General features: G+C 40.2%; 1 protein-coding gene across 1 annotated transcript; it reads left to right on the forward strand.

Annotated features, from left to right (window-relative positions):
* Positions 1–2,061: 2,061 nt before the first annotated feature.
* LOC143354696 (TWiK family of potassium channels protein 18) lies at positions 2,062–21,945 on the forward strand. Its single transcript, XM_076788961.1, has 6 exons — positions 2,062–2,984; positions 4,377–4,548; positions 19,658–19,814; positions 19,969–20,047; positions 20,923–21,098; positions 21,720–21,945. Exons 1-6 carry the CDS (start codon positions 2,676–2,678, stop codon positions 21,943–21,945), a joined length of 1,119 nt encoding a protein of 372 aa, XP_076645076.1. The 5' UTR covers positions 2,062–2,675.
* Positions 21,946–23,938: the final 1,993 nt, after the last annotated feature.

Consider the following 23,938-nt stretch of genomic DNA (forward strand, 5'->3'; position numbering starts at 1 on the left):
GTTCCTTTATTCCTTTTATTGTTTTAAATTCCATTTACTCATTTCTGTCATAAATGCGGAAAATCTGGAGTGTATTTATGAGAATTGTGATAATTGCATTACTAATGCTTTTAACAAGATGGTTTATTTAGCAAGTATTAATTGTTGTGTCTCGGGATGGATTTTGATATTTTGTGCTTGTTTTTGTTGTATTATTGTGATGTGTTTTGCGATTCAGTGATTTAGTACTCCAGAAATTAGTGGACAAGATTCTTTTCATTTTTAATTTAATCTCGTAAGGATTGAATAATTTCAGAGTTAATTTGTAGCACGATTTGGTAACGACAAATTTTGGAATTTTTTAATTAGTTCCATCTGACTAACTCTTGCAGTGTTACAGACTTAGTAAAAATCGGCAACTTGGCTCTCGATTTTCAACAACAATCTTTATTTTTTTCCTCGTTTAATAGCCAACGTCCTTCTCACAGCAGGAAAATCCGATTTCCCTGGTTTGGTCCTCGGAACCACGTCGTCCAAAGTACATTTTCCTCGAAAATCGCGTCGTCGTGGTTTTTCAAGAAAGAAGCGTTACACTTTCCGTTTATTTGTACACGCTAAACGATCGTACCGCGAATTCCGTCGGGCAGGAGCGTCGTAACCGATCGTCTTTCGAAAATTTCGGTTTTGCATGTTCTCGAGACCGACCGTATTTTCGTTGATTTTATTCATATTCAAAAAACCATGACAACGCCGCAGACGTTGGCTGCAGTTCAGTTGCTTTTATACAGACTGTCCCAGAGTTGGTGGTACAAGCAGACATGGGATTATTCTGTTAGGTCGCAAAATGACTTATATGTGAACATTCAGAATTTAGAAAAAGTAAGAAAATATATAAATTAGAAACCAACTAAAATAAGTGAAAACTTTCGGTTGAAAATTCGTCAGTTACGCGAGCCGTTGAAAAGGAGTCTGTACAAGCAGACATGGGATTATTCTGTTAGGTCGCAAAATTAGTTATTTGTAAAAATTCAGAATTTAGAAACAGTAAGAAAATATATAAATAAGAAACCAACTAAAATAAGTGAAAACTTTCGGTTGAAAATTCGTCAGTTACGCGAGCCGTTGAAAAGGAGTCTGTACAAGCAGACATGGGATTATTCTGTTAGGTCGCAAAATTAGTTATTTGTAAAAATTCAGAATTTAGAAAAAGTAAGAAAATATATGAATTAGAAGCCAACTAAAATAAGTGAAAACTTTCGGTTGAAAATTCGTCCGACGTGTCTGATCATGGTCAACCAATTCTACTGTCAGGCTCGATTTCCTCGAAAACGAGGAACCGAGAATTTCGTCAACCGAGAAAATGTTATTAGTTCGTTTTTACTTCTTTCTGCAAACAGAATCACCCCGTATGCCTGATCGCTGCACTTTGTGACACCCCGTACATCGGGGGAGGGTTTTACATGTGTATTTACGTGGTGCGTCGAGGGTCGCGGCCCGGAAATTTCACGCGGCTTAAATTTTCCATGGAGAGCCCTCGCGTGTCGCCATTAGACCGACAGGGGTCTGTTTGTTACGCATGAAACTTTCGAATTGCGTTTCTTCCCGTGGGCGCCGCCGTGTCACGCGTCTCGCAAAATTTACGCTAACCTCCCGCGGGTGAGATCCGCAATCCCGGAACGGGAATCGGTAGTTTCGCAATTAGCCCCTTCGCGTTCTCCGACTGGTCGTCTCGTAAACTGATTTTTTTAATTCACGGACGAGATGTCCCACGAGCTTCTCTCGTTCCGTCGCGACGTGTGCCTGGTAATATAATTAATACTTTATTGGCGAACTGTGCGACTCACGCCCGGAAAAACCTGGAAAATTTCTGGCAAAATACATTTTTGCAGAATTTAATGGTTTCGTAGATTTTTCGGTTTATTGCTTACTAGCTTCCTGGCTAGAAAAAATTGATGTGCAATAATCCTTAATAACACCTTATCATTAGATTGCCGGTAAACGGCGTTCTCGTAGCGAGGTACTGCTGCACTTTCACTAAAGACCAAGAAAAATTACAATAACTGGTGAAACAGTAGGACATCGTGGATAATCAAAATTTCAAAGTGTAGCAACTATTAAATTGTACAAAAACACATTAAAAATAAAGTGAATAAAATGATTAAAAAACTTCCACGCCCTTTAAATCTACTCAACCTCTGTTTAAAAAAAAAAAACCATTGAGAAAACAGTGAACAATTGTGCGAAAGTGTGGACAAGACTGAGACTCTCCAGGGAATCATGTCCGTGCCTCTCTATAAACACACGACTGCCTCCATCGATATTCTCGTAGGTACAGTATTCCTGTCACTGTTTTCCTCATCCAGTCACTTGTGAGGTGTCGATAAAATTAGAACAACTGCAAGAGTAATTGTGAGAAAGCGGGAACAAGGCAGAAATTCTTCAATAAAGTGTGTCCATTCCTCTTCAATAGTTGCCGTCCCTGCAACATTATTACTATTTTACAATTTTTTTACGTGTCAAAATAACAACAGCAACAGGAGAACCATCGAACAGTTCGCCTAACAGTGTCCCGGACTAGAGAAAATGGATTTTCGTTGCGTCGGGACAAGTTCGGTTTTGGAGTGTGAAACATCGTCGAGTTGAGGGGTCCGTGTGAAACCGCGGGATATCTCGGGTCCTCGGATGCTGGATAAAAGATGGAAGGGGATCGACCGACGTATTCGTCGTCGAGCAAAAGCTGGCAACGTGGAAGTTATCGCGGCCGTGTCGGAAGACGGAAAAAACGAAGACGGAAGCCGTGGGGCGAGAGGATCGCGGACTGGACCAGGGCTCTGATAGCCTTCCTCTTCAGCAACGTCGGGATAGTGTGTCTGGTGGTCGGGTATACTATAGCCGGCGCTTTCCTCTTCACCCACATCGAGGGCAGGAACAGCCTGGACATCGCCGGCGACGTGATCAGGCTGAGAAACATGACAGCTGCGAACCTCTGGGAGCTTACCTCCAAGGTGACGAGTTTCTTCTTTCACGTATCTTGCTCTTTACGACGCCTCCTTCCCCTCTTCCCCCTCCTTCGCGGCACTCGACATCCGATACTAACCGTTTTCATTAGTAGCTGGCAGTTTTCTTATCCGGATTGATGTTCATTGGCTTTTTCTAATTTTCAGTTAATCTCCTGCGAGACGTTTTTATTTCGTTTGTATTTTATCGACTGTTTTGAGCTCGACTATTCCGGACCTTCATTCGAAATAAAAATTTTCTTCCTGAATTGTGATAAACTGCAGTCAAATAGAATGTTATAATAAAAAATGTCAAATAGAATTTTCTAATTCTTCTAATGTCCTTAGAATTGTAAATTAAGTTTATTCATTTTCGTCATAAATGCCATGAAATCCTTTTTTGTTAATGTTCTGCTGGTTTTGTTAGTAATTAACAGGGTTTGGATTTAGGTGGAGTTGAATCGTTTATTACTGAATTTTTAGAAAATGTTTTGGAATATTTGCCGTAACTTTTCCACTATTGTTTCGTCAGATTTAAATTGCCTGTAAGACAAGTTCATAGCTGCTACATAACCTACAAATGTTCATAGGTATACATAAACTATACCGTGTATTCTCAGAAAATAAGAACAGAGAGACAATGTTTAACAGAAAAACAGAAGTGCAAACGACCGATTAATGAAGAATGATGTAACACACCCCAACATTTTCTTTCGCGGAGTTCCGGGGACAGGTAGAAACATGGCGTCGCATTACGCATGTAAAGAAAAATGTCCGCAGGGTGTCGCCAATCCGAACGGAAAGAACGATAATAATTCTTTCCCTTTTCTTCTGCGGTGTCTCCTCAGATACTTTTCATTTTAAGAATTCACGATATGCAACTGACTCGCCATTCTCTGTGGAAATCAGAATTTCACTCGGAATCAGAGGAAACACACAAAAAAACATTAAAAAATCATAACTGACTAGAGAAATCAACTGAATTATCATTGAATCGATTTTGCTTGTTGCACAGATCAAATTTTAAAATCAGAGAAAATTCTCTTCTCGTTACAAAGATTTTTTTTGCTGCGGAGGTTAAACTCCGAAGCCAGAGAAAAATGCTGTTCCATTTCCGCTTGCTTAAGAACAGCGCCCAAAGACATTGAATAAAATTGAAAATTTTTTTTTTTGTAGCTAAGATTAAATTCCGGGGATAAAGAAATACGCTCCTCCATGTTACACTTAAGAGGACCGAGCAAAATTTCCATTAGATGAATTTTCTTCAAAGACCCAACGAGTTCGGGCTCGAAATCATGTAGCGGGGAGGGGAGGGGAGGGGAGGGGTTTGGAATTGAAGTTGCCGAAGTCTAATCGCGACTAGGATGGCTGGCATTAACGTTCGTTCGAATCTTTACACAGGAGAACGTGTTCTCGGAGCGAATATGGAAGACGAAAGTCCGAGCAATCCTCGAGAACTATCAGAGGAAAATGGTCACGGCCATAAAGAACGGCTACGACGGAGCAGATGAGAACAAGAGATGGAGCTTCGCCGGGGCCTTCCTCTATTCCCTCACAGTAATCACTACGATCGGTGAGTTTGCCTTCGCTCTGTTCATTTTGAACCAGGGATCATTCACAACGAATCTCTCTCTTCCTCTCACCCTCTCTCTCTCTCTCTCTCTCGTCGTTACCTCAACGTCGAACATCTCCGAGAAGAAAATTAGAATCAATGCTTCAAACGTTGCGAAGTCCCAGCGAGAGAATTGGGGACATTCGGGAACTTATGTTTGTTGTCACAATTGGGGACTGAGTTTGTTGAATAAAAATTAAATAATTTATTAACCTTTCAGTGTACTGGTAAATATTTTCTCGTTAGGACTTCTAAAAACTCAGACCTACCCTTACATAATTTTATTGTCTATGTATTAACCCTTAAGTGAACTATTTCGGCTCCTGCAGCCCCACTGTTTATGCTAATAATAATTTAATATGTCGCTATTAACACTAAACCTACCAAGCATTCACAATATCTGGTAAATATTGCCTTGCAAAAATGGCAATCTTAAATTTACTAATATTGTTCGCAATTTTCAATATAACAAATGCTTGGGCCAGCAAATTTATTCCACTAATTTCCACAAATGAATTTTTACAGTTTCAATAATCGCAAAATATAAAACCGGTCATTTTGACCGTGGTAGGTTTAGTGGTAATAATGTTTGTGGATTTAGATGAAATAGACTGCGTTTCTGTTTACCGTTTCGATAGAGATGAATATTAAATATCAATATAATATTAATTTAATTTAATCGCTGCATTTTGAAGGACATTGTCAAGGTCCACTTAATGGTTACTCTACCCCTAGTAAAAAATAGAATTCATCGTGGAATTCCAGGATAATTTCAAGAAAATCTAACAATTATTTTTCTCAATATCTTCCTCGATTCGTCCACAGTGATTACTATGAGTTTGTCTTCGCTTTATATTGAACCGTGGATCAGTCGAACATCTTCGTGAAGAAAATTAGAATCAATGCTTCAAACGTTACGAACTCCCGGCGAGAGAATTAGGGACATTTGGAAACTTATGGGGGCGGTGCGGCGGCCATTTTTCTTGCAGCGCATATTCCAGCAGAATTATCGGAAAGGAAATCGTTGACGGGAATTACAATTTCCCCGGATTATTCCTTCCAAAGATTTATTTATTCGAACGTGTACGCGTTCCTTCTGATTTATTAACACCATTGCAACAATATGGACTCGGTGAATGCATATTTTATTTTTAATTTCAAATATTATTACTCCATGTAGAATACAAAATATTCTGTATCGTAATTGGACGCATTCTGTTGTTATCACGGGTATGGAAAATATTATGGTTTTAATTTTAAACATTTTCTTATTATTCTCGTGCGAACATGTTCTGTTTTTAAGCTCATTACGAGCTTCGCTCGAGTTAAAAAATTCGCTTGAGCTTAACATGTAAAATTTTCTGGGAAAAAGCGATTAAACTTGTTAATGTGTTTGTATAACATACGTGTTAGTGTGTTACATATACAGTGATTCGATGGAAGAGTTATATCGTGTTTTAGTTAAAATTAATGTTATACGAGAATGATCGATATATTAGAAAATAAAATTGTTTACTTTAAAACGTAACCGCGGATGTTTTATCTTCAAATCGATGTAAGGTTTTCACGGTAAAATATCATTGGCAATGAGAATCTGAAAAAGATTAAATAAAAATTCCCAACAATTAGCGATTACCAATTACTGTTTGAAATCCCCTTTCGACACAGACAAATCGTCAGAAATAACACACAATCGGCGAAGCACTTTCCGAAGAGAGTCTCCACGTTTTAATTTCCGTGTCGAGAGCGTTGCAGTTAAAGATCGAATTGTTTTATGATAACGACGTACGTATAATTGTCCCTCGTTAATATAATGAATCCGTGAAATCTTTAGTCGGATCATCCGCTGGAAAGTGCTAATGACGCCGCGCCGCGCGGATTTCAAAACGGTAGCAATTAAAATTTGATGGAATCTCGACGAAATCGATCAAGGACAGGATCTTTGATCGACCTTCCAACGCACTAACTAAACCACCATCTGTTAACTCTTTCTTATTTCTTTATCCTGCTAAATACCGCTCAATAAAAAGAAAATCGGTTATTTTACTATAAAATTCTGCCATTTTGTAAATAATCCAGATTTTTCATTTTTTTTTTTTAGTTCGGACCATAACTATATTCATACTGATTATTAAACAACTTCGTTTTTCTATTTCCCATCAGTAAAAAGACCGGAATCGTGACATCCGTCGGTCCATATTCTTCCAAACATGCTCTATAAAAAAATATATAACTCACGCAATTTTGACTATTGTCACTTTAAAAAAATCATGCATGTGCCTCAAATATCGGTAAATATGTGTGTCAAATCCCACTGCAAAAGGTTCAGTAGTTTTGCTAAGAAAAATTCCTAAATTCTCTCAAAAATAGCAAAGAAGTTGTCAACCTTGACTAATTAAATGAAATTCCCGTAATCTTAACGCTATTTGGCGGTCAAGAAGAAGCTTAATCACGTATTTTCTCGATATCGGGGCCAGAGCGTATCTGTATCAGGCCTGGGAAATTACTTTCGCGCAGGGACGACGGCCGACAAGCTGCGCGAATCATACGCGGGGGAGTTCGTTAGGCCGGAAATTAATTAACGGCCGAGCTGAGCCCGCCGATCGGCCCCCGACCTCCTGAGACTGACGAAGCTACTCCGAAGTACGTTGATCTTAATCGATCTTCCGATTGACACGCTGTATCGGCGCCGATTAATTAATCCACTACCCCCCGACGGTCGTCGTTCGGCGCAGTCAGAGATCGAAATGTTGTTAGGACCCGTGAAATAGAAATCGGTCACGTTTATCGGATACGGACGGAAAATGGATCGTTTTCCTATCCTGTCGATGATTTATATCAAAATAAAATATATATATATACTCGACCCTTGAATCGAGGAGCGAGGCTTGGCCATTTTGTTTCTTTTTTATTTACTGTGTCGAGTGACAGGCCATGTTCGTTAAAAGCATCTGCGATTGAAGTAATTTATGTAATTAAACAGAGACTGGAAAGAGTCTCTCATTTCAAAAGAAAGAAAGAGACTCTAAATAGTCGCCCTGCACGATCTATGTCACAGCACGGACCCGAGGATTGGACTTAGATCAGGACTTTACTGTAATAAAAGGGATTCAAGAGTATCAGTGTATTATCACTAATTTATTAAAAGTTTTGCATAAAAATTAGCAATTTATTCGAAAGTCTTACAATATCACGTGAAATAACAATGAATTAAAGTGTTACTTAATTCAATTGCTGTTGAGAAAACTGTGTTGAAATTTGAAGAGTATAGAGACACAATGTTTGAAACGTGTGGATAATAAATTTAATGTGCTCCGTCTTTGAACAGAGGTGGACAGTCTGCCAAATAACGATAAATCTCGAAGGATCGTAAGATTAACGTGGGAAACAATGGGACCGAGTACATACGAATATTCAGGAAGATCGAGTTTATAGGTAGACCCAGTAGAAACCAATCGAACAATCGGTACAGATGTCCATTGTGAACAAGTAGACTGATTGAAGTCAGCATTGGAAACGAAACGGTCAGCTTTGCCTGTCAGGCCGGAATCACACACGGCAGAGCAAACGTTGCAGATTCTGGAGGAATCTGCTTGGCAAAGGATGATTCTGGGGTCTAAGGTAATGTTTAAATTGATTGAAACGTCGATGACGAGGTCTGCCATTCCCACCGGCGTTTTAAACCGACGGAAAATGGCCTCGGCTACGAATTAAAAATATAAATTGAAAATCTCGCTGCAGAAGCTACGTAGATTTTAAAATATGTGAAATTCCGATAAGTACAATTTCACTAAAAAGATGAGTTTGCCCGGTTTTTACAGTGAAAATGTTCGCTTTATTCGAATAGAATGAGAATATAGGTGGTTTCGGAGTCTCGTGCGGAATGTCGTGAATAATTCGATAACCAATGAAAATTCGTTCAACACCTGTCACGAGGAAAAGGACCGTCATCGGTGCAAGCTTAATGTCCTTGAGAAAGGCGGTCAACGACGCTGAATCGGAAATTAATTGACTCATATTCCCGGCGACCTCGCAAGATCATCGAGCGAAGGTCTCTATCGCAGAAATCAATTTTCTTCTAACAACCACGGGCTACAGGCTGCTCCAAAATTAGTTTATTTCATTTACCGGGGCCATCGTAATTTAATAGTGAAGTCTTGAAGTATGTGGAAAAGACTGCCAGTAAACAAAATATCGACACCAGCGTATCGGTGAGATAATATGTATATTAATTTAATAATAGAACTCTTTTGTTTCTAACAATTTTTATAATGAAACTTTTACCAATAAATTCCTTACATTTTTCTGATTGCATGTCATGTTATGCTAATAGACATTCATTAGCTGCAATTGACATTCGTTGTTATTTCATTAGCAGCACAGCGAATATTTTAGCACGTGAAAGAAATGTTTTTCATATTCTAATTCTTCTAAAATAATCTGTGGAAACGAGGATTTATTTAACCATGCAGTGAGAACTAAACGCGTGGTACAATTAAATAGCAGAAACGAAGAAATATGTGATTCTACGGCTCTTTTGTTAAAAAATGAAATAATATTTTCATGCGGACGGTGTCCAATTTGGACGCCATTTTCAACAGCTATGTTACAGCTTTGTTAGCTACAAACACCTTCGTTTTCTACGTTTACAGAAAATGTAGGAAATACAAATATTAACAACAAACAATCACTATTTCATAAAGACATATAAAATAGTGATATAAATTAAAACTTCTGTTTCTTAAAATCAACTCGGACAATTTTTATTTTGCACACAAATCCGCAGTCTAATTATTACAAGAAGAATTATTGATTCCTAGCACCTTGCAATTGGTACATAAAAATTCACATAATAAAGACTTTAAAGGTACGATAATTGGTAAAATTATATGCATAGATCGTGCAAGTATTCACAGAAATATTATTTAGTTTTACAATTGAAAAATTCAGCAAGAAAATCGAACGAAAGGGAAAGAAAATGAAAAAGAAACTTGGGCAAAAATGAAAACGTTAATGCAGGAAAAATTACGAACAGGAAATTGCATTAACAAATAAAATATAGAAGCATCTGTCCCACGTGCTCCATCGCTCGGAATAACGTGGGGCTTCGACAGAAATCTGAGGCGTGCGATTCGAACAGACTTTCGATTTCGACAAAAGTAACCAGGAATCGCAAGGCGAGCGTAACAATTCCATTTGTTAATAAACGACGTCGATCACCGGTCGTGATCTTGGAGAGTTTCCGCCGGCAGGTTCGGGTTGGCAGCGGTTCAGTTCGAATGATAGGTCCGACGACGTAACTTCGCCGAGTTTAACGGGGGCTCTGTGTACCCAAATGATCGGCCGATATGCAATTTGTGCAACGAGCAACAAACTCGTAAGTAAACTCCGGCAAAATCTCTCGTGCAAACCGGCTGCCATCCCCATGCACCATCCCCCCCTGCCCCTCGACCCCGCGAAAGCCCTCCTCGAACTCGTTATCGATCTCGTCTCGGGAATTCTACCAACAATCGGACATACCCACCGCCGCACGGCTTTTCCGAATAATTAACGCGTTGTCTGCTAACAGAATTACGCTTGATTGGCCGCCGAGATGCATCCCGTATATGGCATTATCTCTATCCGCCGGCACTCGAAAAATGAATCGGAAACGCGAAGTAAACGAGCCATTGTTCCGTCTGTTCTGTAATACTGGATCCATTACCGACGCGCGTTTAGGGGAACCTCGCCGATAGACAAAGGATATCGAAATCAAATGCCGATTTTGTTTCGATACTCGCCCCAATCCCGTGCACAACAACAATGCCATGCTTGTGAAACAGTTACCGAGAACATACCACTTCCTCGGACGCTATTGTTGCACAACTTTCGACGACCATTCTACTCGAACGCACTCTGACATTCTTGTTTCGTTAATGGTTTTATTGGGAACTTGGCCATTCTTTTCCGATCTTTTACCAATTTCGAGTAATCGGTAATAATTATTCGTTTTCTGAATAATTTGATAGAATTCAGAACAACTTTTAAACTCGCTAAATGTTTTCACTGTTTCGCATATCGTTTTCTTCATAAATATATAAAATACGCAGTCTAATAATAATTACAAGTATTACTAAATTTTGATTTTTACAAGATTTTTGTAGGTGTGAATCTGATCCCTAATTTTGAACAGTATCGCTACATGCAGACTTTTCTCCCACTCTAACTTCCCCTTCCACGACGCTATTCCCCCACGCTTCCGACACTGCCTGGTCACGTGACGCGCTTCGTCTCTCTCGCGCATGCGTCACAATGTCACGTGACCAGTCCGGTACTGGCACAGAGGGGGTAACTGTATTCCCCTCGATTCGAGTCAATTCCCCTTATCTGGCGACACTGTGACTTTGAATAGAAGAAACAAATATATACAATGTTTACTCGACATATGTCCACAACACGGGTCTATCCAGGGACATATATCGGCTAGAAGATACTAATCACCCGTATTATGTTTACACTCCTCGAAGGCAGAGGCCACTCGAGCTTTGGGGCCCCCAAGAGATATACCCCGCGGTAGTGGGGATAGTTCTGAGACTTTTATCTGCTAGACATTTTGGACATATATCGAGTAAAGACTGTATTTCAAATTTTCAGTGCACACAAGTTCCTCGTACCGATTTCGCCGAACAGATAGTCCTCGATCCTCCCGATTTACGTTTCGTGCGGGCCGTCTAATGTCCTTCATGTCGTGGCCTCGAATTTGGAAAACTTTTTCCTGGGGGACGGAGAATAAACAATTCCGGGCAATTTTCTTGTGTCAACGGTTGCTTTGGGGATGGTAGTTAGGGACAGATGCCGCAGAGGGTTAGGGGTTTAGGGTAGATCGCGTGTCCTCATCCCGCGAGGCCTCGTTCTGGGGGGAGGGTGGACACCAACGAATAAAAATTCCATTGTAACATCCCTTCTTTCTCTCGTTTTTTCCCCTTTCTTCTTCTTTTTTTTTTTATCGTTACACCAACGTCGCTCAATATTTCTTTTTTAGACAAAGGCGCGGGACCGGCACGGAGGGAGATAGAGGGAATTAACGACGCGAACTTTTGGCACTTTAGAGGGGGCGTGCGGTGGCGATCGTTTAATTAATTCCAGGGGTCTCTCGTGACCACCCCCCTCGCGTCCCTCGCTCGTGTTTCACCCGGTTCTAGCCCCCCTCCTCTTCATCCACTACTACCACCCCCCCCTCTTTTTCTCACCCCTACTCGTTCGAGACGAGACCCTGCTATCCACTTTATCTCGACCGTGATTACAGACCAGCAGCATCAGCCTAAAAGGGTCGGCTAGTCGACAGCCAGATCGATTCACGGTGCCGACCCTTGCGACTCCGCCACGATAACCGCCGGGGAACGCGTCAAAATTCGGCACCATTCGAATAACCCGAAGTATAGTGGGTATTCAGCGATTTTCGGCACGATTTCTTTTCCAAGCATCACCCCCCACCCCTCTCCTCCGAGGGAACCCCAGCAGCGATTTGCTGCGATCGCATAGCTTCGAAACTCGACGACTTCTTCTCCTTCTTCTTTTTCTTTTTCTTTTTCTTCTTCAATGTCGATCGACGTCTCGGACATACGCGACGACTCAGTACGATTACTCTGTTTTATTCCGATTTATTTCGCTGATTTCTTTAGGAATTTTGCCATCTATTGCCGAGCAAGTATAGTCCGGTGCATTTTAAGATTTATGAAAATTTCAAGATGTTAATATATTATTTGTCCTCTATCAGCGTCTCTGGTAGTCACTGAAAACAGACCAATTTGTTGTCAATTTCTTTGACAATCACAAGCAACGCGTCGAATAATGTGTTCGCAATAGTTTCTGTAAAATTAACGTTTCCGTTCTGATATTCGACGAACCCTGTGAGAAGCGTCGTTTTAAAATCACATTACTTGCTACTTCACGTAAATGTGCTCGAATATCGGTAACACGGCCGCCATATTGGAAAGACCCGGCAGGTATAACGAAGCCCCTAGTAACCCGTTTACACGTGCAATTAGCAATTCCGATTATGATAACCGGGTTCTTAATAATCCGTTTAGGAACGCTTGCAACTTAATTCGTGCGGCAACTTGTTTAAACAATTGATTTAAACGATTAGTCACGTACAGGCTTTTTAAACAGATATTTCCGAATGCTTCGTGTCTGGAGACTTTAAAAATATGATTGTTACATTCTTGCTTACCATTCGTTTCAACGATTACAATTACCATACACGAACAATAAATTAATTTCTACGCTTAACCGCCACGAGCTTTCTAATCAGACATTTTCAAAGAGTTTCCGAACACGCTCGCTATAATTTGGGACGTCGCGTTCGTTGGAGTCGGTATCGTCGATTTATTATAGCTGGCTTACCACTCTTTCCAACAATGACACGCGAAAAGTAACTAACGATTGCGCAAACAAAGTTCATCGACGAGTGCGATCGTGGTCGCCGCACATTTGGTCGATCAAGCGGTTAACGCGATTACGGTCGTTCGTCCGCAGCCAAACGGTTAAACGGAATTGAAAAGCATTGTACGTGTGCGTGTAAACGTTTACAATCGTTTGTAAACGAGAGAGAGAGAGAGAGAGAGAGAGAGAGAGAGAGAGAGAAAGAGAAAAAGGAGAAAAATATCCGTTTAGCCGGGCTCCGCGAATCGATGTATATCAACGCGGAAACGTTTGATCGTGCCGCCGATCTCTAATAATGATCAGCGAGAATGTTTATTTTACCCGGCGTAATAAACTTTCGTCTACATATCAATTAGTAATCTCGATTGCGAGCCTCTGTTCCCGTCCCCCGAAATCCTATGAAAATGGAAATTTGCCCGAATATGCAATTCGCTATTAACGAACGCAAATAAAATATCCAATTCGATTACGCGTTCTTTCGCTTCATTCATTATCGTTTCGTTGCGCCGATTGTTTACCCGGCGGCTGGTTAAATCTCTGAAAGCATTAAATTATAATTTTCGTAAAAGATTTACTTTAAATTGGTAGAAATTGGTGGTCGAAAATTGATTTACTTAATTTCTGAGAAAATGAGACATTTTAATACATATACAGGTATATGTAATATTTGCTAGTTTATACAATTCACTTAACTTAGTTCATTTTCTTTATATCTCAAATCATACCATATTTTAGCAACATTTCCACAACTTTTTCGTTCCGTTTCCGGGCCGCAATATGAAGAAGTGTTTCATTTTCTTTATACACTTAACTTAGTAAATAGTCCTTCAAACATCGAGGACTATGACTTGTAAATCTTTTAATGAATTGTCTAAGAAATTGTTCAATAAATTGTCAATGCTGATATCGACTGTGTTTACAATTCAACAAGTTATACAGGGTAATGTGATTTAATAAATCCTTTCGCGACGATTATTTGAAAATAATCATTGATCCTGTTCATAAATCAACAAGTTATGTAGAGTAACGTATTTCAATAAATTTTCTGAGGTTATTATTTAAAGGAGTCAGTGTATAAAATAATGAAATAACACAGTGAGGAAACAGCGCAATTATTTAGTTACTAGCTGTTGTCGGTATTGCTTCCAACCGAATCGAAGTTTGAGAAAAACATGGGACGGGACCCCATAGGGATCGTCGAGGGTGGAAAGGGCGTAAATAGTCGGCGGAAGGAACAAACCGAAACGGGACGATCGGTTGATAATTAATCAGCAGTCGTTCAGGCTCGGAGTACACCGGTTCTCCGCGATTATTAATAAATTACAGGCAAATAAAGCGGGCCAGCCGCGAATTATCGAGCGTGCCCGTGATTAATCTTGATAATTGATTGGCCCACGGCGAAATTGCCGGGTATAACGAGCCCGTCCCTGGCCTACCAAGGGATATCGGTTCCGGTACTTTTGGTTGATCGCCAATAATTCCTTGGCAACGAGTTGCCCTGCCACTAATGTCCTCGATCCGTCAACAAGTATCACGGGACTCGACGCTGATTACCAAGGATCGTCGATGATTTATGCGGTCTAGAGGTGGCTCGAGCCATTCAGACTGTGTGCACTGACTGAAACCTGTCCGTTCGATTCTACCTTTCTCACCCTTGCCTTGGTAGCCGCTACCGTCAATGGTAGCGTGTCGAGCTTCTGTCAGCGAGGGTAACATCTTCCCTTTAGGCCTCGTTCCCGTTAATTCGCTTCAAGTGTACTGCGCCACTTTATGCAAAATAAAAATTATCTACGTCCACCGCAAGACACTGAAGCTCTAGTAGAATTCTGAGCGGACAATAAATAATATCTAAGAAATTCGACAAAAATGAACGTTACCTTTTAACCATTCTACTGAGTTAAGATTTTTTCTTCACAGTTTTGTAGTTCGTCCATTCATTTTTATTATAAATACATAAAATCCGCAGTCTGGTAAAAGCATTCTTAAATTCTTCTAGCTTCAACCTTTCGTTTTTCGCTCGACCACTTTTGCTTGAAATACATCAGCAGTCTACTTATGACAATGCTCACGACTACACAGACTGGGGATTCTTATGGAAAGTAATTGTGCATAATGCATCTACTTCTCCCAAAATATTTTAAAAGCTTGTAGAACCATCAATTTTCTTTAATCGCCAAAGGTTAAGTTGAACAATTTTCATAGTTCGGGTCGAAACGGACCCGGGACCAAAAAATTCGAACGAACCAGTTCGTCTATAGTTTATCTACAATCCATGCAATTGGCTTTCTGTTCGGAGGCAGATCGAGAATTTTTAGACGTTTTTTCGACGTGTGCGTGCAAACGGAAACATCGATACCGCGGGACGTGCCCCCCACCCTCTCCGCTCGCCAATAAAAACGCGCTCGAATTATTTTCGAACTGGTCAACGCATTATAATTTATCGACTTCACGGAACGATGATTTATTCAATGCGGTTATTCACCGGCAGTGATTTTTCGGGCTTTGAGGGGGACGTGGTGGGGAGGGGGTGGAGAAAAATATTGCGGGGTGCGGCAGCGCACGGTCTGGTTCGTGCCCCAATCTCTCGTCGCCGTTTTTCGGACGAGCTATGATTGACTATCAAGCGAATCGATCCGGTCACGAAGGCCTCGGAAACTTCTGACACTGCCAGTTGTTGTTTTCTTTTTTGCTCGCCGGTGATTATTATTAGGCGAATAATCAATCGTTCGTACCTGGCGTTCCGGGCTCGGTTTTAGAAGTATGTAGACGCTTTTCAGTTTTTATGCAAATGAACGCTCCCTAGATATTTTCCATTTATCTGACACTTTTAATTTATCGTATTGATAAATTACCATTAGTAATTGTTATATAATACAACATTATATAGGAGACATTTCTCAATAAAAAGTCAATGTCCCATATTGTTTGTATGTTATTTTCATTGTGCTGTTTTATATGCATCGAATAATAAAATCTAAACATTTTCCAGATTAATTGCAGGAAGCAGAAGTTGAGGCAAAAATGTACATTTCCATTTAATGAATTATATAAGTCGAGTATGTGATAATATTCCCAGATTTTTCTAATGTCTTTACAATTTTGTATTTTCCCTATTCGTTTCTGTTTTACATGTGCAATTTAGTGGTTTATTAAATTTATGAAAAAATATAGTGTACATTTGAAACCGTAATAGAATCAACGATAATTAGTTATGAGAAAATTAACTTTTGGGGAGAACGACTTGCAAAATTAATCGAATAAGCGTGCAGAAACAAGAAGTGGAAACAGACAGCCATGCTCAGACGTACCTCGTACAAGTATCTCACGAATTTTCCCTCGTCTAATTATTAGATATATCACAAAGTACTATAAGTACAGTGGCCGTACTTTTATTCAGGAGGTCAGTCCTTTGTGTCTAACAAAAAGATTTTAAATGGCCATTTTGTCCTTTATTTGCTGGATTGAAATAAAATTCAACATCGGCAAACAGCACGCGGCTCACAGTGTGCGAATCTGTGTGCGAAGAACGAAAAAAGCATTTTGTTAATTTCCAGCCATTTGAATGTAAATAACGCCGAACTATTTGATAAAAGATCGAAGAACGGAATGTTTTAAAAACATTTTAAAAATCGTCGAATATTGTTTATGTCTACCTGGATGTAATGCCCCACTGAACGAGTATTTTCATTAGCGAACAATATGTGGACCGGTGAAAAAAACTCAATTAAAAATCGAAACATTGAAAGCATGCATTTATGCATATAGTAATGCACATGCATAAATGTAGATTTGACATGAATCGCGTAACGTTTTATCAATTTTTAAAACGCGGACCTGAATTATTAAAAAGTCAGTTCGTTCTTGCGAAAAGTATGAAAATTAAATTCTGTTTAAACAATTCCTTTATTTCCTCGAAGAAAATATGTTCACCGTGACTGCTTCGAAGGTTCTTACAAACATACCATAAAAGTACCATTTACTATTTAATTATTTATGGGACTAGCTGATAGAAATAGTCGTCTGGACGAACACGGCAAATCCCGCGTTTATTAATTGCAACCGCGATGATTTAAAAAAAGCACGGGGCGGTTGGGGGTGGAGTATAGGGGGCGAAAGAACGAACACGTTTATTCAGCGAGCGTGGAGCGGGGAGGGGGTGGATTTTTAATGCATCGAGCGCTCCCGCGAATGCGGAGAGCGCATTTACGTCGCGCTAAACACGCGCGCAGGATTTTCCCAGCTCCGTCGCGTCGCGCCGACGAACGAGTCATCTTTACGATGTCGCGCGGTTTATTGCCATTGTTGTCGACGAAACCGCGATAACCGGTCCCGGTTTTCGGTCCGTCGAGATTTTCCCCATCTCCCCCCCTCCCTCCCAACCCCTTTTTGTTCTCGTCCCCACCCACACCCCCTCCAGAAAAAGGTGATTAGCATTTCCGCGGAGGCCAACGCAGGAAAAGCCGAGGTTTTTCAACGCGCGGCTATGAAAAATATAATCTCTTTGTTTTCGATTGCTTTTACGAGAAGAGGAAACGTCCCGACGAAAGGACAACCCTTACGCAGCCGGTTTCCGAAATTTTCTATTCGGACTTTTATTATCGGAACCGTCGCGTCGTTGCTTTATGCAAATGCGCGGTTTCTGTTTTAGTTGAATTTCGCCGCCGCGATGGCTCGGTGAAATTTGATTTCACCCCGCAATGGAAAAATATAAACGAAACCGTGTTTAACTGCCATTTCGTCGGCGTTGTGCCCATTAAAAGTCAAAGGAAAAACGTAGTCTCAAGCCGGGCCGCTTAATTGCAATTAAATTTTGTTGTCGTTGTACAGCCGGCGAAAAAACATCTCCATTTTGAAATTTCACGGCTCGTGTAATTGATCACGATGGCGGACGAGAGGATTGTAACAGTTTTTCATGTGAACGTTCATGACTGTGAACAGAGTGGGGCTGAATATTCATTTTTCCAGGCGAATTTTTTTTTGTGTATATTTCAGTATGTTCTTATACCGCAAATATCTCTGTCGCTTTCGTGTAACAATACTGATTCGGTGATAGAACTTTTTTGTTCCCAATGATTTTTTGGTGAAACTTTTGCCAACGCATCCGTCATACTTTTGTGATTAAATCGAGTCCAAACACGGTACAATTAGGATCGTAATTACCTGTTTAATGCACGACAGTTTAGAACCTCGCTTATCCGAACTAATCCATGGTACTAGTATTTACTGATTTGTACAATGAATTATTTTGCACGTGATTTGGATTGGAACGTTTATCGATATAAATGCAAATCGGTTCGGATACTCGAGGTTCTAATGAATCGTGTTTTAAACAGGCAAATGTGATTCAAACTATACCGTGCTTGGTGTCAATTTACTCAGAAAAATGCCACGAGTATACCAGTAATATTTTCATAAAAAAATAATTAAAAGCAAGAAAGTTATCATTATTTCTGTCACACCGTTCAGTAGTAAAGATCAATGTTTCACGAATGCCGTGCTCGACATCTACCGAGACATTACCGTGGTGAGCAACTATTTTAATGGAACATTCTGGAAGGCAGGCGTCCAAGACGTAGGCGCACGGCGAAGACTATAAAAAAGAAATTCTCGATAGCACGTGCCCGGGTATTAATTACTCAATCGACTATAAGTTTCCGTGGAGCGTTCCTTCGCGGACGATTTCCGACGCTCGACGGCCGACGATCATAAAGATCGAGGACTCAAAAGTTTTTCCAATACCGCGGAAAATTATCTACCAGCGTGAAGATCTCCTCAAAGAAGGTTTTTCACGGCGGCACAAGTGTCATTCCGTGCGGTTATGGCTCCCGTATTCATCGATTCCCCCCGCCGAGAACGATGCCGAATACCGCGACCATTAAAATTATTTACAACCCCTGGTTCCGCGCCTATTTGAATTTCAAACCGCGTTCAGATTGCGGCCGCTCGAGCGTCGATTCGTTTTTAATACTCGCCGGAAACTCTTACGGAGGTGATACAAAGGATAGCGGTCGTCCCCAGAGCGTTCTTATCTTGAAACGCTCCTCGAAGTGATATCAAGGGATATTTCCACGTCTGACAATGTCTTTCCGATGGTCTTAGCTATCTTCTGGGGAAGCTACCGACCGAAACTGCTTGAGAATATTGGATCTACCAATTGCTGGACAATGAGAGCACATGATTCAAAGCCTAAATTTCCCTCCGTAATAATTTCTTTTTACAAAACCAGAGAATCAAATTGCTGATCAATCGAAGCATCAAACATCCAGAAAATATTCTCAAATTCTATGTCTTCTCTATATTTTCATATTCATATTCATTCTTCTTTTGTTCATCAAAATTTTAAGAATTATGAGGAACAAAAACACACATTATGCTGGAAACCCGATATCATAGAACCTGCAAAGAATTTTAACGAGACAGCGTATACTATTTCCGCCATTTTTCATGTTTCGGAACTAGGATCTTGGAAAAATGTTTACAACGAGATTTTAATCTCGTTTGAAGTATACTAACATCTCCCACAGCGCGAAGAGATTGTTTTCCGATTGCGATGTCTAAAAATTGATATCTGCAATGTTGTGCCCTCGTATCTGCTGTTGCAATCGAAGGAGGAGCTATCTAATCGAATATCGATACTATCGGACAGGTTACGGGAACATTTGCCCAAAGACGAAATGGGGGAAAGTGGTGACCATCGTGTACGCCATAATAGGTATGCCACTCTTCTTGCTGTACCTGAGCAACATCGGCGATATTCTTGCGAAGAGCTTCAAATGGACCTACGCCCGTTGCTGCCTCTGCAGGTGAACGTCTTCTTCTTCTTCTTCTTCTTCTTCTTGTTTCGACTATTTCTAACCATGAACTTAACTGCTACGAGCCATTAGAACGATTTTCGACTGCCAGTTAGCGCTGAAGCAATTTCCGAATCGTTTGGAGTAAAAGGAATCGTTTTTTAAGGTGCCGGAGGAAGCCGAGGGAATTGACAGTGAGGGGAGTGCAGCGCGATGGCGTCGACATTAGGAAAAATCATTGGCAAGTGAGTCTGTCTTCAACACGAAAACGTTTCTACCTTCCTATAAAAAGAGCATTTGTTTAAATATGTTCAGTTTTCACTTAGACACTCGGTAACTACCAGCCTCTAATTTTATTTCAGAACACTGTTAAAACTTTTACTTGAAAATTGTCAATTTTCAATTTTCTACTGCGTAGATATTGTCTCATTTCCTAATTTTATAGAATAAAATAGAATAAAAGAGATCTGTGTTAATATTGCTTGAAAATGAATTTGAAATTTTGGTAGATTCTCATTTCTTAATTTTATCCAGAAAATAGAATAAAAAAGCACTGTGCTACTATATATTTTATTATATATTGGACAGATACAGTAAAGTCTTGATCCAAGCTCAATCCTCTGGTCCGTGCTGTGACCAGTGACGCCAGATGAGGGGAGGGAGCAGGAATTGAGGGGAAACAGTTACCCTCTCTCTGCCAGTGCAGAGTATGGAGGCCTCCCAGTGGAGGAGATAACTGACTAAGATCGCGTAGCTCCGTTCGGCTTAGATCGAGGCTTTACTGTGCTGCCTCTGTTCCTAATTTTATCCATAAATAAAATATGAAAGCACTGTGCTGACATTGCTTGAAAAAGTACAATTTTTACTTAGGTACTCAATAGTCGATCTCCCAATTTTATCTATAAAACAATGAAAAATTAACAACCTTGCTTGAAATAGTATATAATAGACCAAAATTATTTAAATTGCCTGTGGAAAAATGTTTCACCATTTTGTCGTTGGTACATTACCTCTAACCTGGAAGAATTATTATTAAAGTCTGAAGACTCTCAATTTCGATCTTTTGACAAGTTACAGTTTGACAATTATACAGTACTGATTATGATTGTTCGGTGAACAGATGGTTAATATGCACGGAAGAGAGATAGATGCGACGAGTATGGACAAAGAAAGTTTAGAGAGCAGCGAGGGGACGAAGGAGGGTGATGGGAACGACGATGACGATGATGAAAGCAGCAGCTACGATCCTCAGCGAGTCACGGTGCCTTTGACTCTGTGCGTCGCCATTATGGTCGGGTTAGTATTAACAATATTCAGGATACTCCACACGATATTCGAAAAAGTTCAGCTGCGGGAACATGCAGGAAATATTTCGAAGCTTTTTAGTTCCAAAAATTGTATTTTTGATTTTCTCCTTTAACAATCTCTTAATAAATATTTGAATAATCTCGTAAATATTATCTTCCGTAATAATATTAAATTCTTTTGATTTCTCCGCTCTCTTAGCACATTGCTGAGAGTTCTGTCAATATGATAAATTATGGTATATTAAAACGGACATGAAAAATTTTTCTCTTAAATTGAATTATGTTCCTGAAAGTGGTTAATTCGTGCCAAAAATTGCCATTGCTTTGGAATAATTTGTTACGAAGCTACCTGCTGCGAATCGTAAAGTTTAATTTTCGTGATAAATGCATAAAGTCCACGGTTTATTGATTGAGTGATGTAACTTTTGGGTTGTTCAATTCTTCGCGAATGTTTGTCATTACATCGCCCGGATCGACGAATGTAAAACTAATTCGTAGTGTAGCAACTAGGCCGGTTAAGTTCCATCCGAAAGCACGGAATTATTTAGCGTGAATCGAACGGGCAGAATTTCCGGTTCTAAAAGTTCGCCGTTCCGTACGACTTTTCCAGATACATTTGGGGCGGAGCGATCCTGTTCTCCGAGTGGGAGGAATGGAACATGCTAGACGGCTCTTATTTCTGCTTCGTCTCTTTATCGACCATAGGCTTCGGGGATATCGTTCCCGGCGACAAAATCTACGCGGCTCAGGGCCTAGATTTGTCCTTCATCTTCTGCTCGATGTACCTGATGCTCGGTGAGTCGCCATTTTTACGTTTCGACACCCTACGCGTTTAATCCCTCAAAGGGTTACCTACGAACAATAAGACAAATTCAACAATTTCTTTTATGTAGAAAATTATGTTTCCTTAAAAAATCAATTTGCACATCTCATTATGCGATGTTTGAGTAGCGTGTACTGAAAATTTGAATCAAACATCTTAAACTAGGCAGACGCGACGGCCATTTTTCCCAACCGGGGATGACAAAAACGAAAACAGAAGGAATTCAGTAATTTTTTTATGTAAAAAATGATGCTTCCTTAAAAATTAATTTGTACATCTCATTATGCGATGTTTGAGTAGCGTGTACTGAAAATTTGAATGAAATATCTTAAACTAGGCAGACGCGACAGACATTTTTCCCAACCGGGGATGACAAAAACGAAAACAGAAGGAATTCAGTAATTTTTTTATGTAAAAAATTATGCTTCCTTAAAAAATCAATTTGTACATCTCATTATGCGATGTTTGAGTAGCGTGTACTGAAAATTTGAATGAAATAGCTTAAACTAGGCAGTCATTTTTCACTACCGGGGACGAAGAAAACGAAACGAGGAACGGAGGAATTCAACAATTTTTTTTATACGGAAAATTATGTTTCATTAAAAAATCAAAATATACACGTTTTTGTATGATGTTCGAGTGATATTTGTTGAAATTTTGAGCTGGGTATCTTAAACCAGAAGGACGTGACGGCCATTCTACCATTACCATTTCTGCAAGTAATTCGAACACGTGACTTTAAACCTGGAAATCAAATTAAAAAGTAATTGTACATTATTACATACTTACTTCGTGTTTTTCTTAGAACGAAATTTGTACGGGCACTTCAGTCTATTTGTTGAAACGGTTCCAATATGGCCGTCCAATTATCCTGATTACACATCGGTTTGATTCTGGCTTCTCCGATCGTTATCCTACCTTATCCTGCGTTATCCTGATTACTCCAACCATTATCCAACTACGAATCAAAATAATCAGCACGCAATTCTCCTTGCACAAACTGTCGGTGTGTAATCGTACTCTTTTGCCACAGTGTCTCGAGAACAAAGTTTTACGAACATACAAAAATTAGATAAAATACCGTAAATGATCCACGGACATTTATTCAACGACTAGTGAAACAACAACAAACACTGTCACGTTAATTTCGATTTACCAAATCATCAACAGCAGGAATGCATTTTTATTTGGCGTCGGTTGATCGTAACTTTAATTCCGCACAAAAAAACAAAAAAGAACGCAAACCAAACGATTAATAATTACCAAAACGGCTAACAGGAGAAACGCATTTTCTATTTAATCGGAATTTATTCAAATTGTTATTCTGCGCAGAGAGCTCTGCAGTCTATTAAATATCATCACGCCCTCATTGTTCCTTTTACTCGAACTACACGAACATCCACTAACAATTTCCCCGCGACACGGCCCGTGCCCACCAACACCGGCGTAAAGGATGAAAATAGAACAGCCGATACAATAAAGTATCGAAATGATATTTCACCGGGTGAACGGTAGACGTTAACGATTATTTTCACGAAAAATAGAACGGACGTTTGACGAATAAACTGTATCCGTAGCCGGGGCCCGCCCTCCCGGACGATCAATGGGGATTCTCTGTCGCTTCCAGCGAAGAAACAATGAAACAAAAGATCGATCGGTATCGATAATTCGTAACCCGGAGAACGAAGGAGAGAAAGAGAGAGCGACGGAGGAGAAAAGAAGCGGCAGATTTAAAAACTATCGATGAACGTAGTTTATCGACGAGCAGACGGACAGGAGCGGGTGTTCGTAATTGTTTCTTTGCCAGAACGGCAATCGGATTCCCGGGGAATTTCCGCGTGCGTGGTGAACGGCGTGCTAGAAGCGAACAGGATGTCCCGTGGGCAGACTTAATCGTTCCGAAAGAACTGAAACGGCTACTCTAATTCGTCGAACGGGTTTATCCGCTTTGGATCCGCGCGCAGCGATATGTTTCGCGCGTTAAGTCGTTGAACGCTTTGTTTCGC

The sequence above is a fragment of the Halictus rubicundus genome, chromosome 5 (assembly GCF_050948215.1).
Source record: "Halictus rubicundus isolate RS-2024b chromosome 5, iyHalRubi1_principal, whole genome shotgun sequence".
NCBI lineage: Eukaryota > Metazoa > Arthropoda > Insecta > Hymenoptera > Halictidae > Halictus > Halictus rubicundus.

Coding starts and splice junctions, on each gene's coding strand:
- LOC143354696 (XM_076788961.1), top strand. CDS start 2,676: ATGGAAGGGGATCGACCGACGTATTCGTCGTCGAGCAAAAGCTGGCAA. Junction 2,985..4,376: donor TCTGGGAGCTTACCTCCAAG/GTGACGAGTTTC, acceptor ATCTTTACACAG/GAGAACGTGTTCTCGGAGCG. Junction 20,048..20,922: donor TTAGGAAAAATCATTGGCAA/GTGAGTCTGTCT, acceptor TTCGGTGAACAG/ATGGTTAATATGCACGGAAG.